General features: G+C 40.1%; 1 protein-coding gene across 4 annotated transcripts in view; it reads left to right on the forward strand.

The window, feature by feature from the left end:
• The window catches only part of LOC137260462 (uncharacterized), a 98427-nt gene that overhangs the window by 68339 nt on the left and 5531 nt on the right, over positions 1-24557 (forward strand). For all 4 annotated transcript variants that reach the window (XM_067798124.1, XM_067798126.1, XM_067798125.1 and 1 more), the window contains exons 10-17: positions 1785-1875; positions 9439-9633; positions 11625-11792; positions 12951-13053; positions 15799-15930; positions 17684-17770; positions 20034-20132; positions 22124-22212. In XM_067798124.1, coding sequence (XP_067654225.1) covers positions 1785-1875; positions 9439-9633; positions 11625-11792; positions 12951-13053; positions 15799-15930; positions 17684-17770; positions 20034-20132; positions 22124-22202 — 954 coding nt within the window. In that variant the 3' untranslated portion in view covers positions 22203-22212. The remainder of the gene's footprint in view (positions 1-1784; positions 1876-9438; positions 9634-11624; positions 11793-12950; positions 13054-15798; positions 15931-17683; positions 17771-20033; positions 20133-22123; positions 22213-24557) is intronic.

Below are 24557 nucleotides of genomic sequence, written 5' to 3' on the forward strand. Positions count from 1 at the left end.
AAAATTACAAGAGTTTTCTGTCTAATGGGCAATTTCAAGTTCTTTTTGACTGATTTTGTATAAGGCACCAGTATGTTTTCAACGTAGTCCAGCATACTTTGCTCACAACTCCAGTGATTGGCTGTGTGTGTCACGTGCCAATCAGCTGGACATTTGATCTGGGCGTGGCACTTGTCTGTCACTCCTTGATAGATGATTTGCGGTGGGAGGAGTTCACCTGTAGCAGTACTTTTTAACACCACTGTCACGTCCTGCTAGTCTTCAAGACCTACGATCTCTACTTGTTTCGACCCCTGTGTCGCCAGTGTCCAGTTGGAGACTGGAACGATCTTAACCCCTGTTTGGTTGAAGTTGATCACAAGTTCTGGGGGAATGTTGTACTCGGTGACCATATCACCCACTCCAGAAATAAACTGGTCCTTTTGTTTCTTGAAATGGTCCGGGAGTTTTCTCGCAGCCTTTGTACCCTTCCTTTTCACAAACCCTAATCGATTCTAAAACGACTCTGCCCATGATTTATTCAAATTAATAGGGCCACCATTCTCAGCTAGAAGAGATCTGTTTTTGTGAGTTATTATCCCCTTTGCAGCAGCAATAACAATGGAAAAGTTGATGATTCCCCCACTATTTCGAATGCCTATCACGTGATCTTTGACCAGATTGTCAATTTCTCCAAGGAGCAGTGGCCCACCCATCTTCTTGTATGGCAACTGGTCAATTTCTGCTGTTTTATCTTCACCTTTTTTTTTGTAAGTAAGATTTTTTCATAAATCTCACTGTGCTTTCACCAATGTTCCTCTTCATTAAAGTGCTAAAATGTTTAGCTGCCCTTGTGTTACCGTGTTCGGCTGCATATTTTGCAATCTTTGCACGTGTCTCCGGTGAAAAGTGATTGTTCTCACGTTTCCGTTTCACACCACGTTTTGTTGTAGTAGTGTCTGGTGTTCCCTTCATACTGTCTTCAATCGCCTTGTTAGCTGCAGTCATTCTTGCAGTTTTTTCCGGTGTTTCGGCTGAAGAAGGGTCAGGTAGTCCTGGAAGAACAGGGTCGCTTCGCTTGTTCACAGTCACAAACTTCAACATTTTGTGAATTGATGGTCGTCTTGACTGACTGACCATTTAAAGGTGTTTAATTCCTTATGTTTAAAACAAACAATGTGACACTGAGTTAATAATTAATTACTGAGTTAAGACAATGAACTACGTATGTCAAGGCATGTGTAAATCACGTGATCAGTCATGGTGGGCAGCGCGTGTGTATGTAGATCACTATTGTCTTTAGGAGGTGTGCTTTTTAGAAATTATATATTGTCAACAATTCCACTTGGTTTTACAGGAGGTGGACTCGCAAAACAAACAAGACGTAGAATTGACTGGGTTGTTTATCTCGCAAAACATTCACGACGGAGAACTTTGTCGATTTACAGTACTTAAAAATGTTTTGTTGGTCGTAATAAAAATGTTGACATCCATAAAAACTCTCTTCTCTTTCATAAAGTGACGTCAGTATCAAGTTGGTTTGACTGTTTTGGCTGCTACAAACATGATACCTCAGAAACAGCATGCTTAAAACTTCGAATAAAAAATTGTTAAGGTATATGCCTGAAAAGTAGTGCTATGCAAAGACGTTTTGTTACTGTAAGATAGTTTCTCTTTAACCTCTATGTTTTTGATCTTTATGATCTGTAACTGGTATACTACTTATGAGTCTTATTGCCCTGTTTGTGATATTTCCAAGACTTCTAGGGCTATGTAAAGTATCCTCTGCTTTCTGTTTTACCCAGGAGAAGATGAAGGGGGTGGATCTGAAGGATGAGTGGCAGGATGATGGATTCCCTGGCATGTTGGCAGAGGGAAGTACCACACAAGATAAAGGTAACACACCCAGTAACTGACAGGGTAACGTGTGTGGTATCTGATAAACGTAACACACATGGCAACTGATAGCTGTAACATGTAGAGTCAGACAAGGGTAACAATTAGTATCTGACAAGGGTAACTTGTAGTATCTGACAAGTAACTGACTTGGACAAAGGTTACATAGCACACATGGCAACACCACCCATCCTTCACCCATAAACATAGACACACCCACCTAGCACACATAAACATAGATCCACCCTCCTATCACACACCATATAGCTGGAATATTGCTGAGTGCAGCGTAAAACTAACTCCTATCACACATACACATAGATCCACCCACTTATCACACATACACATAGATCCACCCACCTATCACACATAAACATAGATCCACCAACCTATCACACATAACTTAGATCCACCCACTTATCACACATACACATAGATCCACCCACCTATCACACATAAACATAGATCCACCCACCTATCACACATACACATAGATCCACCCACCTATCACACATAACATAGATCCACCACCCTATCACACATAACATAGATCCACACACCCATCACACTTAAACATAGATCCACCCGTCTATCACACATACACATTGATCCACCCACCTATCACACATAACATAGATCCACACACCTCTCACACATTAACATAGATCCACCCTCATATCACACATACACATAGATCCACACACTAGTAACACATACACATAGATCCACCGACCTATCACACATACACATAGATCCACCCACCTATCACACATAACATTGATCCACCCGTCTATCACACATACACATAGATCCACCCACCTATCACACATACACATAGATCCACACACTAGTAACACATACACATAGATCCACCCACCTATCACACATAACATTGATCCACCCCCTATCACACATAAACATAGATCCACCCACCTATCACACATACACATAGATCCACCCATCCATCACACATACACATAGATCCACCCACTTATCACACATACACATAGGTCCATCCACCTGTCACTCATACATATAGATCCACCCATCTAACACACATAAACATAGATCCACCCACCTAGCTCACAAAAACATAGATCCTGTGACCCACCTACCACACATACACATAGATCCGCCCATCTTTCACACATACACATAGATCCGCCCACCTATCACACATAACATTGATCCACCCCCTATCACACATACACATAAATCCACCCACCTATCACACATACACATAGATCCATCCACCTATCACACATACACATAGATCCACCCACCTAGCACACATACACATAGGTCCATCCACCTATCACACATAAACATAGATCCACACACTGGTAACACATACACATAGATCCACCCACCTATCACACATACACATAGATCCACCCATCCATCACACATACACATAGGTCCATCCACCTATCACTCATACACATAGATCCACCCACCTAGCTCACATAAACATAGATCCACCCACCTAGCTCACAAAAACATAGATCCTGTGACCCACCTATCACACATACACATAGATCCATCCACCTAGCACACATACACATAGATCCATCCACCTAGCACACAAAAATATAGATCCTGTGACCCACCTAGCACACATACACATTGATCCACCCATCTTTCACACATAAACATAGATCCACCCACCTATCACACATACTCATAGATCCACCCACTTATCACACATACACATAGATTCACCCACCTATCACACATACACATAGATCCACCCATCTAGCACACAAAAACATAGATCCTGTGACCCACCCAGCACACATACACATAGATCCGCCCATCTAGCACACATAAACGTAGATACACCCATCTATCACACATAAACATAGATCCACCCACCTATCACACATACACATAGATCCACCAATCCATCACACATACACATAGATCCACCCACCTATCACACATAAACATAGATCCACCCACCTATCACACACATAGATCCACACACTGGTAACACATACACATAGATCCACCCACCTATCACACATACACATAGATCCACCCACCTATCACACATACACATAGATCCACCCATTCATCACACATACACATAGATCCACCCACCTATCACACATACACATAGGTCCATCCACCTATCACTCATACAGATAGATCCACCCATCTAGCACACATAAACATAGATCCACCCACCTAGCTCACAAAAACATAGATCCTGTGACCCACCTATCACGCATACACATAGATCCACCCATCTAGCACACAAAAACATAGATCCTGTGACCCACCTATCACACATACACATAGATCCACCCATCTTTCACACATGAACATAGATACACCCACCTATCACACATAAACATAGATCCACCCACCTATCACACATACACATAGATCCACACACTGGTAGCACATAAACATAGATCCACACACCTATCACACATACACTTAGATCCACCCATCTAGCACACATACACATAGATTCACCTACCTATCACACATACACATAGATCCACCCACCTATCACACATACACATAGGTCCATCCACCTATCACACATACACATAGATCCACCCATCTAGCACACATAAACATAGATCCACCCACCTAGCACACAAAAATATAGATCCTGTGACCCACCTATCACACATACACATAGATCCACCCATCTTTCACACATAAACATAGATGCACCCACCTATCACACATAAACATAGATCCACCCACCTATCACACATACACATAGATCCACCCACTTATCACACATACACATAGATCCACACACCTATCACACATACACTTAGATCCACCCATCTAGCACACATACACATAGATTCGCCTACCTATCACACATACACTTAGATCCACCCATCTAGCACACATAAACATAGATCAACCCACCTAGCTCACAAAAACATAGATCCTGTGACCCACCTATCACACATACACCTAGATCCACCCACCTATCACACATACTCATAGATCCTTCCACCTATCACACATAAACATAGATCCATCCACCTATCACACATAAACATAGATCCATCCACCTATCACACATACACATAGATCCACCCACCTAGCACACAAAAATACAGATCCTGTGACCAACCTAGCACACATACACATAGATCCACCCATCTTTCACACATAAACATAGATACACCCACCTATCACACATAAACATAGATCCACCCACCTATCACACATACACATAGATCCACCCACTTAGCACACATAAACATAGATCCACACACCTATCACACATACACATAGATTCACCCACCTATCACACATACACATAGATCCACCCATCTAGCACACATGAACATAGGTCCACCCACCTAGCTCACAAAAACATAGATCTTGTGACCCACCTATCACACATACACATAGATCCACCCATCTAGCACACAAAAACATAGATCCTGTGACCCACCTATCACACATACATATAGATCCACCCATCTTTCACACATAAACATAGATACACCCACCTATCACACATTAACATAGATCCACCCACTTATCACACATACACATAGATCCACCCACTTATCATACATACACATAGATCCACACACCTATCACACATACACATAGATTCACCCACCTATCACACATAAACATAGATCCACCCATCTAGCACACATGAACATAGGTCCACCCACCTAGCTCACAAAACATAGATCTTGTGACCCACCTATCACACATACACACAGATCCACCCATCTAACACACATAAACATAGATCCATCCACCTATCACACATAAACATAGATCCATCCACCTATCACACATAAACATAGATCCACCCACCTATCACACATGAACATAGGTCCACCCACCTAGCTCACAAAAACATAGATCCTGTGACCCACCTATCACACATACACATAGATCCACCCACCTATCACACATAAACATAGATCCATCCACCTATCACACATAAACATAGATCCATCCACCTATCACACATACACATAGATCCACCCACCTATCACACATACACATAGATCCATCCACCTATCACACATACACATAGATCCATCCACCTATCACACAAAAATACAGATCCTGTGACCCACCTAGCACTCATACACATAGATCCACCAATCTTTCACACATACACATAGATCCACCCATCTTTCACCCATAAACATAGATACACCCACCTATCACACATAAACATAGATCCACCCACCTATCACACATACACATAGATCCACCCACTTATCACACATACACATAGATCCACCCACTTATCACACATACACATAGATTCACCCACCTATCACATATAAACATAGATCCACCCATCTAGCACACATGAACATAGGTCCACCCACCTAGCTCACAAAAACATAGATCTTGTGACCCACCTATCACACATACACATAGATCCACCCACTTATCACACATACACATAGATCCACACACCTATCACACATAAACATAGATACACCCACCTATCACACATTAACATAGATCCACCCACTTATCACACATACACATAGATCCACCCACCTATCACACATACTCATAGATTCACCCACCTATCACACATAAACATAGATCCGCCCATCTTTCACACATACACATAGATCCGCCCATCCATCACACATAACATTGATCCACCCCCTATCACACATACACATAGCTCCACCCACCTATCACACATACACATAGATCCACCCACCTATCACACATACACATAGATCCACACACCTATCACACATACACATAGATCCACACACTGGTAACACATACACATAGATCCACACACCTATCACACATAAACATAGATCCACCCATCTAGCACACATGAACATAGATCCACCCATCTAGCACACAAAAACATAGATCCTGTGACCCACCTATCACACATACACATAGATCCACCCATCTTTCACACATAAACATAGATACACCCACCTATCACACATTAACATAGATCCACCCACTTATCACACATACACATAGATCCACCCACTTATCATACATACACATAGATCCACACACCTATCACACATACACATAGATTCACCCACCTATCACACATAAACATAGATCCACCCAGCTATCACACATACACATATAGTATTTCCAGAAATTATTGAGAATCATGTTGCGTCATGTTACTCATTACGTTTATTAACTTCTGGCGTTTTACTTACATAAACATGTTAAAACATCATCCTTTTACAGTCTCAGTCTTGTTTAAGTACTTTGTTAGACCTCCTCGCTCAGCAATGCATGCCTGAATACGCCTAGACACACTACCCATCAAAGTTTGTAGGTAATCGTGTGACAGGGTATCCCAATATTGGACCACCTCGGCCTTCATATCTTCAATATTTCTCAGTCCCTTTTGGTTTATTCTGTCTTTCATGACTCCCCACACATTCTCAATTGGGTTTAGGTCTGGGCTGTAACTGGGCCAGTCTAAAACTTGAACATTTTCGCCCGACAACCACTGTTTTGTGTAGCGCGCAGTGTGTTTTGGGTCATTATCATGCTGGAAAATCCAATCATCTTCATACAATGTTTGTGCTGTCGGAAGAAGGTGACCATTTAGAATGTCAACATATCTTTCTTTTGTCAAGTTTCCCATGAAAACACACAATGGCGTCACTCCGCGAGCCGATATGCCACTCCACATGTGAAACTTCGGGCTATGTTTTGGTCGCTGGTAGATAGGTTTGACAGTATCTTTGGTCCAAATTTTCACACAATTAGGGAAAAGCCAAACAGAACTTTCATCCGAAAAGAAAACATTATCCCAATCTTGATTTTCATGAGCCCGACACCAGTTTAAACGTTTTTCCTTTTGTGCATCTTTCATCAACGGCGAGGGAATTCCACTTTTTTTCACCCAATTAAGTCTCTGTAATTCCTGCCTAACTGTTTCATTGCATACCTGAGGACTTCCTCTGCTAATCATTTCATTTCTGATGTTCTCAACACTTTTCAATTTGCCCCTACTCACAATCTGCCCAAGTCTTCGGTGATCCACAACACTGAATTTCCTAGGCCGACCTGCCCCTGCTTTGTGCTCTATCCCGGTTCCTGTTTGAATATTCTTCAAAGTTCTGTATACTGTAGACAGAGGAATACCATGTCTACTAGCTACCACTTTAACATCAGCCTCACCCCTTTCAAAATCATCTAGAATGAGCTTTCTTATCTCTCTTACAGTAAATTCTGCCATGTCAACACAGGAAGCCGTCTGCTCAGACAAGGGAGATAACTCTTGACGTAATGAGCTGCCTTCTAAGCCTTCAAGAGTTGTCTCCCTTATTTAGTATGCTTAGTGCATAGTGAAAGCCCTTTTTCCAATCTTAGCATCATTAGAAAAAAAAACCAAAGATTTTCTCAATAATTTCTGGGAACACTGTAGATCCACCCATCTAGCACACAAAAACATAGATCCTGTGACCCACCTAGCACACATACACATAGATCCGCCCATCTTTCACACACAAACATAGATACACTCATCTATCACACATAAACATAGATCCACCCACCTATCACACATACACATAGATTCACCCACCTATCACACATAAACATAGATCCGCCCATCTTTCACACATACACATAGATCCGCCCATCCATCACACATAACATTGATCCACCCCCTATCACACATACACATAGCTCCACCCACCTATCACACATAAACATAGATCCACCCACCTATCACACACATAGATCCACACACTGGTAACACATACACATAGATCCACACACCTATCACACATACACATAGATCCACCCATCCATCACACATACACATAGGTCCCTCCACCTTTCACACATACACATAGATCCGCCCACCTATCACACATACACATAGATCCACCCACCTATCACACATACACATAGATCCACCCATCCATCACACATACACATAGGTCCCTCCACCTATCACACATACACATAGATCCACCCACCTATCACACATAACATTGATCCACCCACCTATCACACATACACATAGATCCACCCACCTATCACACATTAACACATAGATCCACACACCTATCACACATACACATAGATCCACCTATCTAGCACACATACACATAGATCCACCCTCATATCACACATACACATTGATCCACCCACCTATCACACATAAACATAGATCCACCCACCTATTACACATACACATAGATCCACCCACCTATCACACATAACATTGATCCACCCACCTATCACACATACACATACATCCACCCACCTATCACACATAAACACATAGATCCACCCACCTATCACACATAAACGTAGATCTGACAATTTCTCCTCAAATATATATCAAAAATGTGTTTAGGCCACTGCAAGTCTTTGTCCTTGACAAATTATGCATCAAACTATCTGGTTATGATGTAGTTCCATCAGATGTTCATGGTTTGTCAGAGTTAGGGTTACTTGTGAAGGTGGAGAAAACTATTGCAGCAACAGTAGGTTGCTGTGATAATGTGAGCTGTTCTGATATTTAGCAGCGTCTGCAGATCGTGTGACAGTTGTGTATACTCTTGTGTGCATTTCCTACAGCTCGGCCACAAACGCTTGGAGCCTCTGCAGATGGACCTACAAAAAAGAAAATAGTGCCAGATATCAACTTACTCAGTGATGAAGATGCCAGTGAAGGGGATGTATTGGGAGGTATAGATGACCTTGAGACACCACATGACCTTGACACACCATCTGACCTTGAAGAAGGTGACCTGGGTGAACTTGAATGGGAAAGTAAGTGTCACATGCTGTCCGGGTTCAGAATAGTTCATAGCCAAACGGAGTATTGATTATGGCCATGCATTGTAGTCAGTAGTTGACAGACAGACCCACTAATTGGCAGACACACCCAGTCGTTGACAGACACGTCCTGTAGTTGAGAGAAATACGCAGTAGTTGACAGACACACACAGGAGTTGATAGTCACACATGGCAATTGATAGACACACCCAGTAGTTGAGAGTTACGCCCAGTAGTTGAGAGACACACACAGTAGTTAACAGATACACCTATAGTAGTTGACAGACACACCCTATGCTTGACAGACACACACAGTAGTTGACAGACACGCCCTATAGTTAGAGACACACACAGTAGTTGACAGACACGCCCAGTAGTTGAGAGACACATCCAATAGTTGAGAGACACGCCCACTAGTTGACAGACACACCAAATAATTGATAGACACACTCTGTAGTTGTGAGACACACCCAGTAGTTGAGTCACACAAAGTTGTTAATAGCCAGGCTGCATTATCACACATATCACCACATGACACAGTGGGTGATTATGATGTGTTAATTTTCAGGGAGAATAAAGAAATTGAAAGGTAAAGGCTCAGTGTGTACTGCATGACTTTTTAGAACGCATGTTCCTATATAGTGTGGTAGATTTTGTTTATGGAGGCCAGTTGTGCATGTCTCAAAGTGGTGGCTGATCCAATCTGATTCAATTCAGACCATAGTTCTCACTGAGAGTAAACACAGATCTGGGGACAACACAGAGCAGGTGAGGTGAGGAAGTTTGACCTGCCAGTGAAATAAGAAGTTTGAATCTGGCAACTTCCCTGATTTTGATGTGAAAATCTTTTGACAAAGTTCTCATAACAATTTGAAGACTGAAGAAATGAAAGTTCTCGAATGTCTAACAGAGAAAGAATGTTTTGTGTAAACTGTTCTTCAAGAAACAAATGTTGATTTTGAAGGAAGGCATCCTATGATACAGCCAAAGGTGCTCTCTGTGCATGATGAGTTGTGTAACATTTGGTTGATATGAAGGACAAGACATTGCTTGTGCGACCCTTAACAGTTATGCACTATGAACACATACACCCCAACATGCATGTGAACATATGTACATGTGTATGTGTCCATGTTGGGTGAGGCATGGTGCTGTTGTATTACTTGATGGTCGTTGTAGCTGCTGACTACCTCACTAGTCAGTGTGTTGACCTTTATAGATGTAGGGTGTATGGTGCTGTTGTATTGCTTGCTGGTCGTTGTAGCTGCTGACTACCTCAGTAGTCAGTGTGTTGACCTTTATCAATGTAGAGTGAATGGTGCAGTTGTATTGCGTGAGGCAACAGTGGAGGTTCTGTCTCTGGGCACACAGCAACACTTCCAGCTTCAGTAATATAGAGCGTTCAGGAGGTTTGCTAAGAATGCATGAACTTTTTCTCAATATGTCATCTGTTGACAATGTTCCCATTTCTGTTTTGAGTGGTAGTGCTGGTGGTGGGGAATGAATTGATTTCTGAACAGGTGCTTCCGTAGGTCTTAGATTACATCATGAAATTACATTCTTATTTCATTAATTGTGGAAATTCCTTTTTTGCTCAGCAGCAACATATTTCTCACAGATTTGGGTTTTTCTTTGTTTCAATGTGGTACCAGGGTCAACAATATTCTAGAATTATCACTGAAGGTAGAGGCTAGGTGTAGAAAACCCTGTTCCCTGTGTGAACAGAAACATGAACATCTGGTGAAGTCTGGCAGTAGTGGAGAAACACTGGCCCAGGATGAGAAACAAGTGGCCAATTTGCAGTCAATCCTGCGATAGGGGACCAAGATCTTCACTTCCCGAGATTTTTCATCTAGCTACTTTGATATACTGACAAACACTAGAAATGAGACTGAAAAAGACTGTTCCATGCCTACCGACATGTTGGTAACAGGAAACAAAAGAGTTTCAAAACAATGCTGTAAATGTGACATTCTGTTACACAGATGACACACCAGTTCTCTCCCCTGATGACATTGACCCTATCCCAGAATATACAGAACAAGAGGAGAAGCATGATGCACGACACTGGAAGACGGTGACTGTCGGGGACAAACAGTACAAGATTGACCTGAAAGTCATTGAGCCCTACAAGAAGGTCCTGTCACATGGAGGTAGGTCCAAGCACTCATTATCCTCTGGCTGTCTCTGGCATCCGCTACATAATGTTTAATGCTCGTGAGGCTACCTGTACCACAGGCACGTACACAACTGAAAAGAGGAAATAATATAATATTAACAAGTTTCATGGTGGAGTATTGCTTTATTTGTTGCTTTAGTTAGGTTTTTGCCCTGATGTTTTCACAGACTGAAACTGAAATGTGCAAAATATTATGGACTGTTCAGTAAGCTTTTGGTCTAATCAAAGGTGCATGTAATGGTAACTTACAGATGGTCTTGAAGTTGACCCTGTGGGACTTTATTGTTCATTGGCAAATATGGTAAGAGGCATTCAGCCAAATTTCTAATTATCTGTGATATTTAAGTTTTTCATGACAATGTGAGCAGCTGTAAGATTTTTATCATGCAAAGAATTGCATTCTTGTCTGGATAAAGTCAACAGATATTTTTGGTATCTTTTGAATTTCATCACTTTCAAACCTTTTACTTCGATTTCTAGACTCACCATTTGTCTTGTAAATGAGATCGTAGTTGCCCTTACGTATGTGTTTTTCAAGCAGTGAATTATGGGTAATATTTAGGTGAACTAATGAAGGTTTTTTCTATCTCACATACTGAAGAGCTTGCTGTCCTAGCTATGATCGGTTACTCAACTTAGGACAAGGATAAGATCGTTTTGAGAATGGGTCTTATCTTAACAGTAGGATGCCATAACTGCTGTCTTAGCTGGGACACTTTCGAGAATAGGCACCCAGAGTGACTGGTTGTGATTAGAATTTGAGTTTGTACATTGGTGAGTTTGACATACATTGAGATGGTAATAAGTAAGTAGGTTGAAGTGATTCTTCGTGATTACAATGCACAAAGGGATAGACAAAGGAGTTAGTCTGTGATGGGCTGAGGATGTGAAATTACCTCCATTGTTACTTGTAATCTTTGTAATGCAGGACCATTCAAATACACACTCACTTCCTAACTATATTTATGTGGGAAATTTTCAACAAGACATTATGAGAACTTAAAAGAGGTTTCATGTACACACTAAACAGATTTACTTTTATGAGGCGACACTGCATGCTGACAGTGAGCAGAGACGGACCCTTCATAGCTGTTTGCACTGCCATGTGTTACGTATGTTCATGCACTTGCAGGTTACTACGGTGATGGTCTGAATGCAATAATCCTGTTTTCTGGTTGTTACCTACCTGATCGCCGCCGCAAGGATTACAACTACGTCATGGATAACCTCTTCTAGTAAGTTCAGCTTCAGTTTACACATAGTTGCCCACAACTCTCACATGTGCATAGCTGCCAGCCTAAAATGAGTCCAATGAGTGACATGTTTATCAACACATCCATACACTACAAAACTGCTTCTAAGAGCAGTCTTGTTCTTCCTCACCATGCTAAAGACTCTCTCCTCACCAGCATTTGAATGGGGAATCACTAACACAAGTTTTGCCACAGACATGCTTCTGGGAAACTGAAGTCTGCCTCCAGCAGGGGTCATCTGTCCAAGATATCCCCAGATGACATCTTTAAGATAACGGCCATGTTCTCCTCCCTCTTTGACAGTGGCCTGCTCCATATAGCTCCAGGAATGTTGGATCTGTCCATGAGTTTGTAGTCAGAAAATTCCTCCTGTAGGGCAGCCATTTCTATTGGAGTGCTGAATGGCAGCAGGTTGTTGTACTTTTTTCTGGAAGAAAAGAATGTCCTTGAATGTGGCTTCTTCCCTCCAAATCACATCACAAAACAGGCTTGCCTTTTCAGATCATGATCATCTTGCCAGGGAAGCTTCTTCACAGCTTTCCAGCTGCCTTTGTGTAGAATGACCTGACACCCATCAAGAAGGTCTTCTTCTGGTGAGGTGAAATGTCTCTTCCAGCTTACTATGTTTGTCTCAAGTCTGGCTTCCTATGAAGATTGTGTCATCCTCTAGTTGATTTTCCAATGGATGGAAGAGGAAGTCCACGTGTCAGTGAAAACAGAAACATTCTCTCTGATGTTACTTGTCTTTACAAACTTCCCAAGTAGTTTCTTCATACATGATGTCATCTGTGGAAAAGCAGCATACAGGCACTGGTCTTCTCTTTAGAGAAATCTGTTGGAGGCTGCAAAAGACAGGGAGAACTGATTGAAAAAGAGGAGATAAACCTCAGTCATTGGATCCCCAAGTGCTCAAGTCTTTTGAATCTAGGTTGGCTCTCATTCCCTGACTTAAAGTAACTTTTGTCCCTTCATACAAATTCAGATTCCTGTCAACAGCTCGCTCAAGAGTGAGCCATCGAGTGTTCCCATGATTGACAACATCTTTGTGGTCAGTGTCACAAAAGTGACAAAACTTGGCCAAGATTGATGTTCTTTTTTGTGACAACACAAAAATCTTAGATGTCAAACTCAACTTCCTGCTGAAAGTAATCTGATGCCCTGCAAGCCAAGTTGGAGAGCAAGAGAGCAAGTGACATCCAACAAAGTAGCAGGATGAAACCTCTTGTGTAACTCGGGATTTGATGCTATTCCTCATCCTAAGGTTAACAATGGGGTTGTCGACACCAAAGGCAACACAGTTAATCTACTGTTATCATTCTGGTTACAATGACTTCGTAACTCAACTGTGTTGGAAGTGTAGTTTCGTCTTTTTTCAGTAAAATTGTTTGGTTTGATTTGTTGATGAAGTAAGTTTTAGCTGATCTGTGTGTTGCAAGACAGGGAAGGCGTAATTGTTATGCCACACTTTATGTAGGACTTGCAGACAGTTGGTTGTCATGGTAGCCACTGTAAGTCTACCAGCACAAGCCAGCAGGGAGCCATTAACCAAGATGAAGGCATTCAGAAACATTCTCACCCTTCTATATTCCAAGATTTCTCAACAATACTTCAGGAAATTCCAATCTTCCAAGGTATTTAGGCTGAATACAGTATTACCTCCAAGTCATTGTTCAGTTTTGCTGACAGGAGTTTAAGGTAGCCTGATATTTTGAAGTCCTTTATACACTGGCAAATGACAACTTTTTCCTGTGTAGTGTGTAAAACTGTTTTTCCCTGTTTATTGTTCCCCTACTGCAACTATGTATGTAGCAGCATCTGTACGTACATATGTCCTGTTTCTTGTTAACACAATATCTCATGAAATGTTGTACTCAGTGTCTTCAAATTTGGTGACAGCTTACATTAGGGGATTACACAGAGACCAAATGATTTTGTTGACCTTGACCTTATTTCCAAGGTCACCCCGACTCAGACTGCTTTTCATACTCTTGTTAACACGATATTCCATGAACTATTGTACCCAATGTCTTCAAATCTGGTGACAGCCAACATTGGGGGATTACATAGACACCAGTCGATTTGTTGGCCTTGATCTTTTTTTCTAGGTTACCACAAGTCTTTGACCACTCTTCAAACTCTTGTTAGCACGATATCTCATGAATTGTTGTACCCTGTGTCTTCACATTTGATGACAGCATAGATTCGGGAATTTGGCAGACACCAGTCAGTTTGAGTGGCCTTGATCTTATTTTCAATATGACCACAACACTTTGTCCACTTTTCCAACTCATGTTAACGCAATATTCCATTAAACATTGCAACCAATGTTCTGAATTTTGTCGACAGCCTACATTGGGTGTTTATCCAGACACCAGTCATTTCATGCATCTTGTGTGTGAGCAAAAAGTAAACTGTAGTGAATATATTATACAAATTTCATTTTCCTTTAGCAGTGAGGAACATTGCCTTGTTAGTGGCAAACACTTATACAGTTAAGGCCTTCATATCCACTTGTGATCATTTCCATGGTAGATGTTCCGATCTGGCCAGTATGTCGTAGTGATAACCAGAACCAAGGAGTGTAGAAGAAGCAGTGATGAATTGGGGACTGGTAAATATCAAGTTGTTGTTTTCCTTTCCCCACATACACAGGTTGTATGTAGTGTCTTCTGCAGCAACTACAGTTAGGGAGATCCTGTGATGTTTTGTTTGTGTTCATTGTTGCAGCTATGTGGTGCACACTCTTGAGCAGCTTGTTGCGGAGGACTATATGATAGTGTACTTCCATGGAGCCACGCCACGCAGGCAGATGCCCAGCCTCTCATGGCTCAAGAAATGTTACCAGATGATAGACAGGAGGTAGTGGTCCAGCCAGTGGATGCCTGTAGTGTATCGTACATTACTGTAGATAAGCAAAAGTCCTAACTTGACCTATAAAATCAGTATAAAAATGGTATGTCCCATACATAAGCCAACCTTCCCTCATCTTCTCTTCAGGATCAGTTATCGGAAATAGAGTATCATGTTAATCTTGTTGTTATACTGCCTTGTAATAAAACATGTTCTTTGCATATCTCGACATATTGAGTTTATTGATTTTACTCAAAATGTCATTCAAGAATGTGTATATTATCTGCAGTGAAATCATGTATCCCACACCGATACTTACAACCCCAGTCCACATTGTTCACAGCAGTCACTATCATATTGCGTCTACTCACAATCAGAAATGAAGTGTAGTTGACAGAAAATGAATACAGATAAATGTTTTGTTTCTCTAGAAGGCATATTTGTTGTCACTGAACAATCACATGTCAACAAACTGTTCAGCAATGAAAATAGGAAGATTGTGCGAAACTACATCATTGACAGGTCAAATTGTTCCGTGCATAATAACTCTCTGGCAATACACCAAAGTGCGGTTTTATAATCTTAGTTATTATCATAAACATTTTACATCTAAAGAGCAATGTCTGCAATTAAAATGATGCAGTGCTAGGATATATATTTCTTTTTGTGAAAATGTAGTTTCAGATTCTACACTTTACCAATCACTGCAGTAGAATTTAGGTTGTTATCTACTCATTGGGGATATAGATTGCTATGTCCCATTGTGTATGTGAGACAAGGGTACACAGTTATCTTACTCCCTGCATTTAGTACAATGGCAAGCAAAAACAGTGTGGACTGAAAAGAGAAATGTTCTTGTCTAGTGATGTTTAAATGCAAATTTGATATCTTTACATTCATTTACAGAAAAATAGTTTCTACAGACTTCTATTTTGGCCCTCAAAATTCGGCATATCTCCGCTCTTACATGGCAGCTTACTCCAGTCACTCACAAACACAGACCTGTATCTCCACCATTTGTTAACAAACTCATCCTATAGTCTCTCTTATTCGCTGGCAAACACAGACCAGAGTCTCTACCATTCAGTCACAAACCCACACCTACATCTGCTCCATTCAGTCACAAACCCACACCTTGATCTGCTCTATTCAGTCATAGACCCACACTAAGATCTGCTCCATTCATTCATAGACCCACACCAAGATCTGCTCCATTCACTCACAAACCCACACTAAGATCTGCTCCATTCATTCATAGACCCACACCAAGATCTGCTCCATTCACTCACAAACCCACACTAAGATCTGCTCCATTCACTCATAGACCCACACCAAGATCTGCTCCATTCACTCATAGACCCACACCAAGATCTGCTCCATTCACTCATAGACCCACACCAAGATCTGCTCCATTAATTCATAGACCCACACCAAGATCTGCTCCATTCACTCACAAACCGACACTAAGATCTGCTCCATTCATTCATAGACCCACACTAAGATCTGCTCCATTCATTCATAGACCCACACCAAGATCTGCTCCATTCACTCACAAACCGACACTAAGATCTGCTCCATTCAATCACAAACCGACACTAAGATCTGCTCCATTCAATCACATATCAACACCTGGATCTGCTCCATTCATTTATAGGCCCACACCTAGATCTGTTCCATTTACACTCAGAGAAGGTAGTCTTTACTCTGACTGAGATACCTCTGCCTTCACCAACAGTTCTTTGTATTTTGTCTTTGTACACAGGTTAAGGAAGAACCTCAAAGCCTTGCTGCTAGTTCATCCAACACTGTGGTTGAAAACAGTTGTGATGATGACCAGACCATTTATCAGGTATAACCAATGTGACATATTCATTGCTTGCTACAAATAATTGCTTCTTGTAGCATATGTTTCTCACCTTAACTGCTTGTAATATGTAATATGTATGTTTCTGAAAGTGTTCCTCAGCAGTCATGTCCAGAAAAGATGGACATTTGTTTTTACTATTCTTTCATTGAGGTCTTGCAGGTATATTGTGTTATAGATATACTGACCTGCAATGTATTGAGGTCTCGCAGATATACTGCATTATAGATATACTGACCTGCAATGTATTGAGGTCTCGCAGATATACTCAGTTATAGATATACTGGCCTGCAATGTATTGTAACCCACATTTACTGACCCACAATTGGTGTATTCATAATGTCATAGGTGATGTCATGTTTACCCATCAAATCAGTTTATGAACTCATTAAGCCTGAGAACCACTTCACTGCTCAACACCTGGAATCCCATCCTGATTAGTTTCTTTAACAGTATGAAACTAGAAAGATAACAGTACAAGCAAATTTATTCCAAATCAGTATATTTTTTTAAATTCAAAATGCTGTTAATATTTTGAATTCTTTATTCAAATTTCTTGTTTGGTAAACATTATTGGAAACTTTAATCATTGCTGGAAAATGTAAACGTCGATCCAATACTTGTCATTCTGTGCTTAGTAAATGGATAGAAGTGAAAAGATATTTCCAGAACCACATATTCTATCAAATGTCATAAATGTCAAAACGAGGATCACTTATGTCCATAATGTTACTTTGGAAAATAGTAACCAACAAACATATATTTTCTTCAGTTCTTCTCCAAAAATATTTCTTTCTACAATGTTCATAATGTTTATTTATTTCAGCTCAGCAGCACAAAATATTATTTTGTCCTTCTGATCCACTTGCATTATGTAACATAAAAAGATTTTCTTTGATGTCTTTATTGTTACCATCATGACTATTATATAGCATTCATTCTGTCCATCCATCCATCCGTCCATCCATCCATCCTTCCGTTCATCCCAAAACTTTGTCCGAAGCATCTTTCTTAAAGTTTACAATGTATTGCTTGTAGTGGTTATAAATAATAATGAATTTTCATATCAATTATTATTCCGTGATCTAACTGCTGATAATTCCACTTGCTACATGTATATACACTTCCATGAGGATATTACTTGACACATTTGCCACTTGAGACCTTACTTCATAGTGTTGAATATTTACAAACACAGGAAATGCCAAATGAGAGCCGTTGTTGGGTAATATGAGTAGTGTGCACAATTATGCCATAGATTAATTCACAAACCATCTAGTGATTGAAAAGTAAACAGGTATAGGCTTATACCACCAAACCCTTGTTGGAGCAAGGGAGGAGAAATTGCTGCATATATTGTATGTAATTTTAATTGCCCAATAATACTTGTAGGCCGACACTGTTTTGAGGATAGGAAGGGAACTTCATTGTTGTATAAGGAATACATATAAGCATTTGCTATGTACTAAAGTGAAAAGTAAATACATTTTCAGAGTTTTCTTGCAATGGCAAAGAGTTATTGTTTAGTTTATGGATTCAAATAAATCAAATGTATGTTTTTTAATGTCATAAGTAATAAACATCACATTCGTACAGGACATGATTAATATCAAGGTGAAAAATCACAGAAATGGGATCAAATTGGATCAATCACTATACCACCTGTGTATTAAAAGATAAAAAAACAAACTACACTGCTGGGATACTGTGTTACAATCAGACAAGATCTACAGGGGTTATTTTCAAATGACGGCATGTGATGGGCATCTGCCCTTCTTAATGTGCCACTGTTTAGGATGAGAAAATTCTGCCAAGGGGGACAGAAGTTTGACCTTGCTGCTTGGATTTGTAGTTAGATTGTTGGTGCAAATCATTAATTGCTGTCGATCAGAATCCTTGTAATCTGCCAGTGTTTCTTTGCACGTTATTTCCTTTAAGTTCAGACAAAATCCAGGGAATACAAGGGATGTTGTCTTCTTGATTTTAAATGATAACAATTATTGTTAACGTTACTAGAGTAATTGTATAACATCTTAATCTGTCTGTGGTAGTTATCTTTCAGTTTTTGTAAGTCAGCTGCTCAAAGATGTCTTTTATATTCCAATGATTTCATTATGCAATATGCATGAAAGGAAAATCTATAGTAAGTTTGTCAGATGGAGTCTTGTGTTTTCTTTGAAAATAATTTATATTGTTGGACAATTTATATTGTTGGAATAGACCAATTTAATATGTGGTTTGTTTCCAGCTCCAAGTTTGCATCCAAGCTACGCTTTGTAAGGACTTTGCAAGAGCTGTCTCAGCTTCTCCCTATGGATCATGTCTATGTGCCAGACCAGGTTCAGAGGTAATGTGTCTTCAGTCAACCAGTTCCACGTAGTTCAGGGGTGACTTACAATGCTAACTATGCTTGTAACATTGTTCACTCATTGTTTTAGGCATATATTCCTTCCTGTCAAGGAAAGCCCAAGTAACCACATTTGCCCTTGTTGTTGGCACCTCTACAGCAGGTATAATAAGGGAAGAACCAGTATCAAAGGACAGGCATATATAGCAACTTTGCAGAGGTCAATAGTTTAGAACAAACTTAATCACACATTCTTGATCAAACTCTAATTTGAAAACTAGAAATGTAGTAAACCAGATGAAATCATGCCCACACGTTCAGATTAGGTTATATTTTGTCTGAGCTCTGAACAAAGAAATCATAACGATGGACAACAGACACAGGTGTTCATCTGAAAGATATTTTATGTTTTTTCATGTGGGTTGAATAGTAATAGTCTATTTATAATGTGCATTTATCCATACATATTGCATGCTCAAAGCACTGACATATCATCCCCAATCAACAAGTACAAAACTCTACCTGTGGAGAATACAACCAGTCACCTGTCAGGCACTCAGGGTTCAAATTCAAACTAACATTGTATCCCACCAGGTTCCCAATTTACTGCTTGTTGCACAGAGGCAATTTTGAACAAACTCGTTTGCCTAAGATGAGACCACATGCATGACATGTTTCATTGTGGGGCAAGTCCTAGAAACACTGAGGAGTCCAGCTGCCGAACATGGTCACCAATCCGAGCACAGTCCGGGATCATCTGAATGTGGTTCACCGATTGATTAACACCTTACATATCTTTCTTTGAAGAAGTTTATGTTGAGATATGTAATAGAATATGATATCCATAAAAATGCTGAAATCAACCATCATATTAAGTATCTCAAAATATATAGGTGGCATGTCCACCTGAAGATCAACAGGACTAGATATTAATTGTAAATTTCTATGACATGATATTTGCTTTTCCTAGGTCAATTTCCCCCCTGTCTGCCCTGAAGGATTATCTTATCTCAGTTGATATGTCCATCCCCTAGCCCAAGCTTGACCCCACTCACCCCAAGCCCCAGCCACCATCTACGACACCTGTCCTGGTTTTCCTTTTGAGAAGACCCCTCCCACCTGTTTTTGATACAGTGATAGTAGCTTCATCCTTAATGGTTATGGTCTTTTTCATTATTAAAGTAAGCTATCGTTTATAATTAAGATTAGTTTAACTTCAAAATGGGCATATAAAAAGTGTCCTTTGTAATGCAGTATGATTCCACACTAATTTGCACAAAGCTATGGTCTGTTCGAAATAAGTCTCTTTGGACTTTGAAAAAATGCATTGCTAATTTCTGCACTAACCTCTCCTCCATGTCTCCTATCTTCCTAACACTGAGAGTGATGTTAATGAACTAGTTTTCAACCACGTTTAACAGATACTTCACACTATCACATTTTAACCGCATAAAGTGTAGATATGAATGTGACAAAAACTTTTTTTGTTTCTATTTCTGTACTTTAGTTGCATATATAATCATACATCATTTTACTAGAGTTCCTGTACAACTTTTCTAGAATGTTTTTATTTGGTTCTGTCAGGCATCATTTCATTTTAGGGCAAGATCATTTCATATTATGTGAGCATACAGACTCTTCAATGTTCCACTGACTGATGGTTGTATTTCAGGACAATTACAAAAACAAACATACCGTTACATCACTTTTCAGAAAAGACGTCCAGTTTCTAAAGCAGAAGCTTATGTGTGTTCTTCATATGAAGACAACTCAAAGTTTTTTTTCTTACTGAAGGCTGCATAGATCAGAATGTGTATGTGACATACTTACATACATTGTCTTAATACATATTTTTCTTCATCAAATTAACTCTGCTTAAACAACTTTATGTGGATTAAGATTTTCAATATGAGTAAGTATGGAAATCTTATCACTGTTATTTTTTCTCATGGCTAATGATGACCTTTGTGTTTGTACTCTCTCCCCCACAGCCACGATGTCAGCTTCCACAGCCGACCCACCTTGTCCACTCCCTCCACCCCCACCTCAGACCCCACCTCCCCACAGTGAACACTAACAGGTAGGTATGCCTTGTGTTCTAGGCATGACTTGGTCACTCTTCCTATCACCTCTTCAACATCTGTGTACTTCCATCTGGTTGCACACACAGTTTTTTTGCAACTGCAGTCTCTGACAGGTGGAAAGGAGTCTTGAAATCTAAAAGCATGCAGTGCTCAATGAAATGCTGATCATAATCAAAACATCAGACCAGTGAGGTTTGGGCAGAATTTATGTCTTTAAAGTGAAAAAGTCGTTTAACAAACTGTCATTGAAATATTGACACAGTTCACTATTTGTTACACGGGAGAGATGCAAAGAATGGGACAGCTAAGTGTGCAAGAAAGGTTGGAGAGGGCACAGCACAGGTTAATGAATCGATAACTTTGTCTGCACTTGTGCATGTACATTTTTCTTGAACACATGGCTGTCCTGCTTTCAAGCCAAACGGACTACTGGGTGAACAGATCCAGTTGTGTGGCCCTTCTTACCTGATCTGTATCTGTATGTCCATCAGACGGTCATGTTGAAGTGTCAGGATTTGCTCATCTTTTCATGAATCAATGCCTGATTCTGTACACAGTGAACTATTTACATTGTGCATGGTGTACATTCATTTTTGATGGCCTCAGTTTAAGAATTCAAGTGAATTTGAGTTTGTGAAACGAATAACTTGACACATATTGGTCAAAATTTTTTCAAGTTTGCACTGCCAAAGAAGCTATTCTCCAAAGTTTGGTTCTGGTTTCCATATTTTTGAATGAGTTGCATCAGTTAACAAAATGATATTGTAAATGTTCCCTTTTGCCTTTTGTCTGTAAGTACCACTGAGACATACACAAATGGAAATGAAAGTTGTATGCTTTTCTAAAGGGTAATTTGGTCTGATGTACGACTCTTTGTGGCAGTGTTACCCAAGCCAGTAGCGTATTTTACAAAATATGATTATATTTTATTTGGGAGATCACAACTGACTGTCGGACATGTAAACAAAATGACTTCTGGCTCCAGACTGGGTTTTCAAAATCAGTGTGAAACATATTCTGACATGCTTAAAACTGCTATAAAAATAGTTAATAATGTGTAAGGTGTGTGTGCAAATGATTCATGATTTTATGAAGTCATACAATTCTTAGTGATACTGCTTCTTGGGTTTGGTGGGTACCGTGACAGAGGGTAATATATTTTCCATTTGTCATACTCCTGAGAGAGGTGACACGGAAACTTGTTAAAGCATCACAGACCAATGAAATTACAGTATTTTACATGAAGGTAAGATAATAAACTAAGTCATACATGTCATAGTGGTGTTCCAATGTCAACAAGTGATTTATTTCTCCTTGCTGTGACATCACGGTGCAGCTATGTATGGGCTACATACAAAACATGTCAGTGATTTGGCTTTTGTTCAAGATTTCAGTTTTCAAAAATGTGGTTTAAAAGTGTTATATAAATTCTTGAGGTCAATGCAAACATGCAAATGAAGAAAACTTTGATGCAAAGATCACATGATTGACTTCACATGCAAAACCTGACTTGGCACTAACATCATTTGCATGACGAATGGATTGGTTTGAGTTGGTTTGGCTAACGTTTTTCCAGAGTCGAAACATAGTGATCCCATTTCGGATACATAGATGTGTCATCAGAAAAAGAATATTCATTATTTTCAAATATTACATTTTGTGAAGTTTCTTTTTTGACTCAGTATATATATGCCTGCTACTAAGGCCACCTTGGCACACTCCTTTCTGGACATTGTTTATCAGGGTGTATGAAACTTCTTCAGACAACTGCATTTTCAAGGTCACTGAATGCAATGACTCACAGCCTTTGGAAGATATTCCACCGATGACTTGTCCCCCCCAGCACCGATGACTTGTCCCCCCCAGCAGGGGAACAAGGTTTTTTTCGACAAAGTCTACATCTTATACTAGCTACCATGCTGATAGAACATCTTTCAGAAAAAAAAGCTATAATCAAACTGACTACCCAAGACACACCCAAGGTCTTTTATTCTATATTTTTCCAAGGACAGAGAAGAGATGCGCATGATCGTAGATCTCAAGATCCTCAACAAGAATTATATGAGGAAGTGTTCAAGGTGAAGATGGAGTCACTAGCCAACTTACATTCTTTGATTTGTCAGAACTCTCATTTTGTATGTCTCAATCTGAAGGAACCATATCTACATGTACTGACCAGCATACCTTCTTAGAAATACCTGCTTTTCGCTGTTAACAGTTGCAGGGTTTACGTTTTGAATATGTTCTATCTATAATCCACCAGAGTGATGGACAACCATTTCAGACAGGATATTACGACTGTTTATTTGTTCTCCAAAGTCCATTCACACATGGATGTCAC

Source organism: Haliotis asinina, chromosome 13 (genome assembly GCF_037392515.1).
Source record: "Haliotis asinina isolate JCU_RB_2024 chromosome 13, JCU_Hal_asi_v2, whole genome shotgun sequence".
Taxonomy (NCBI): domain Eukaryota; kingdom Metazoa; phylum Mollusca; class Gastropoda; order Lepetellida; family Haliotidae; genus Haliotis; species Haliotis asinina.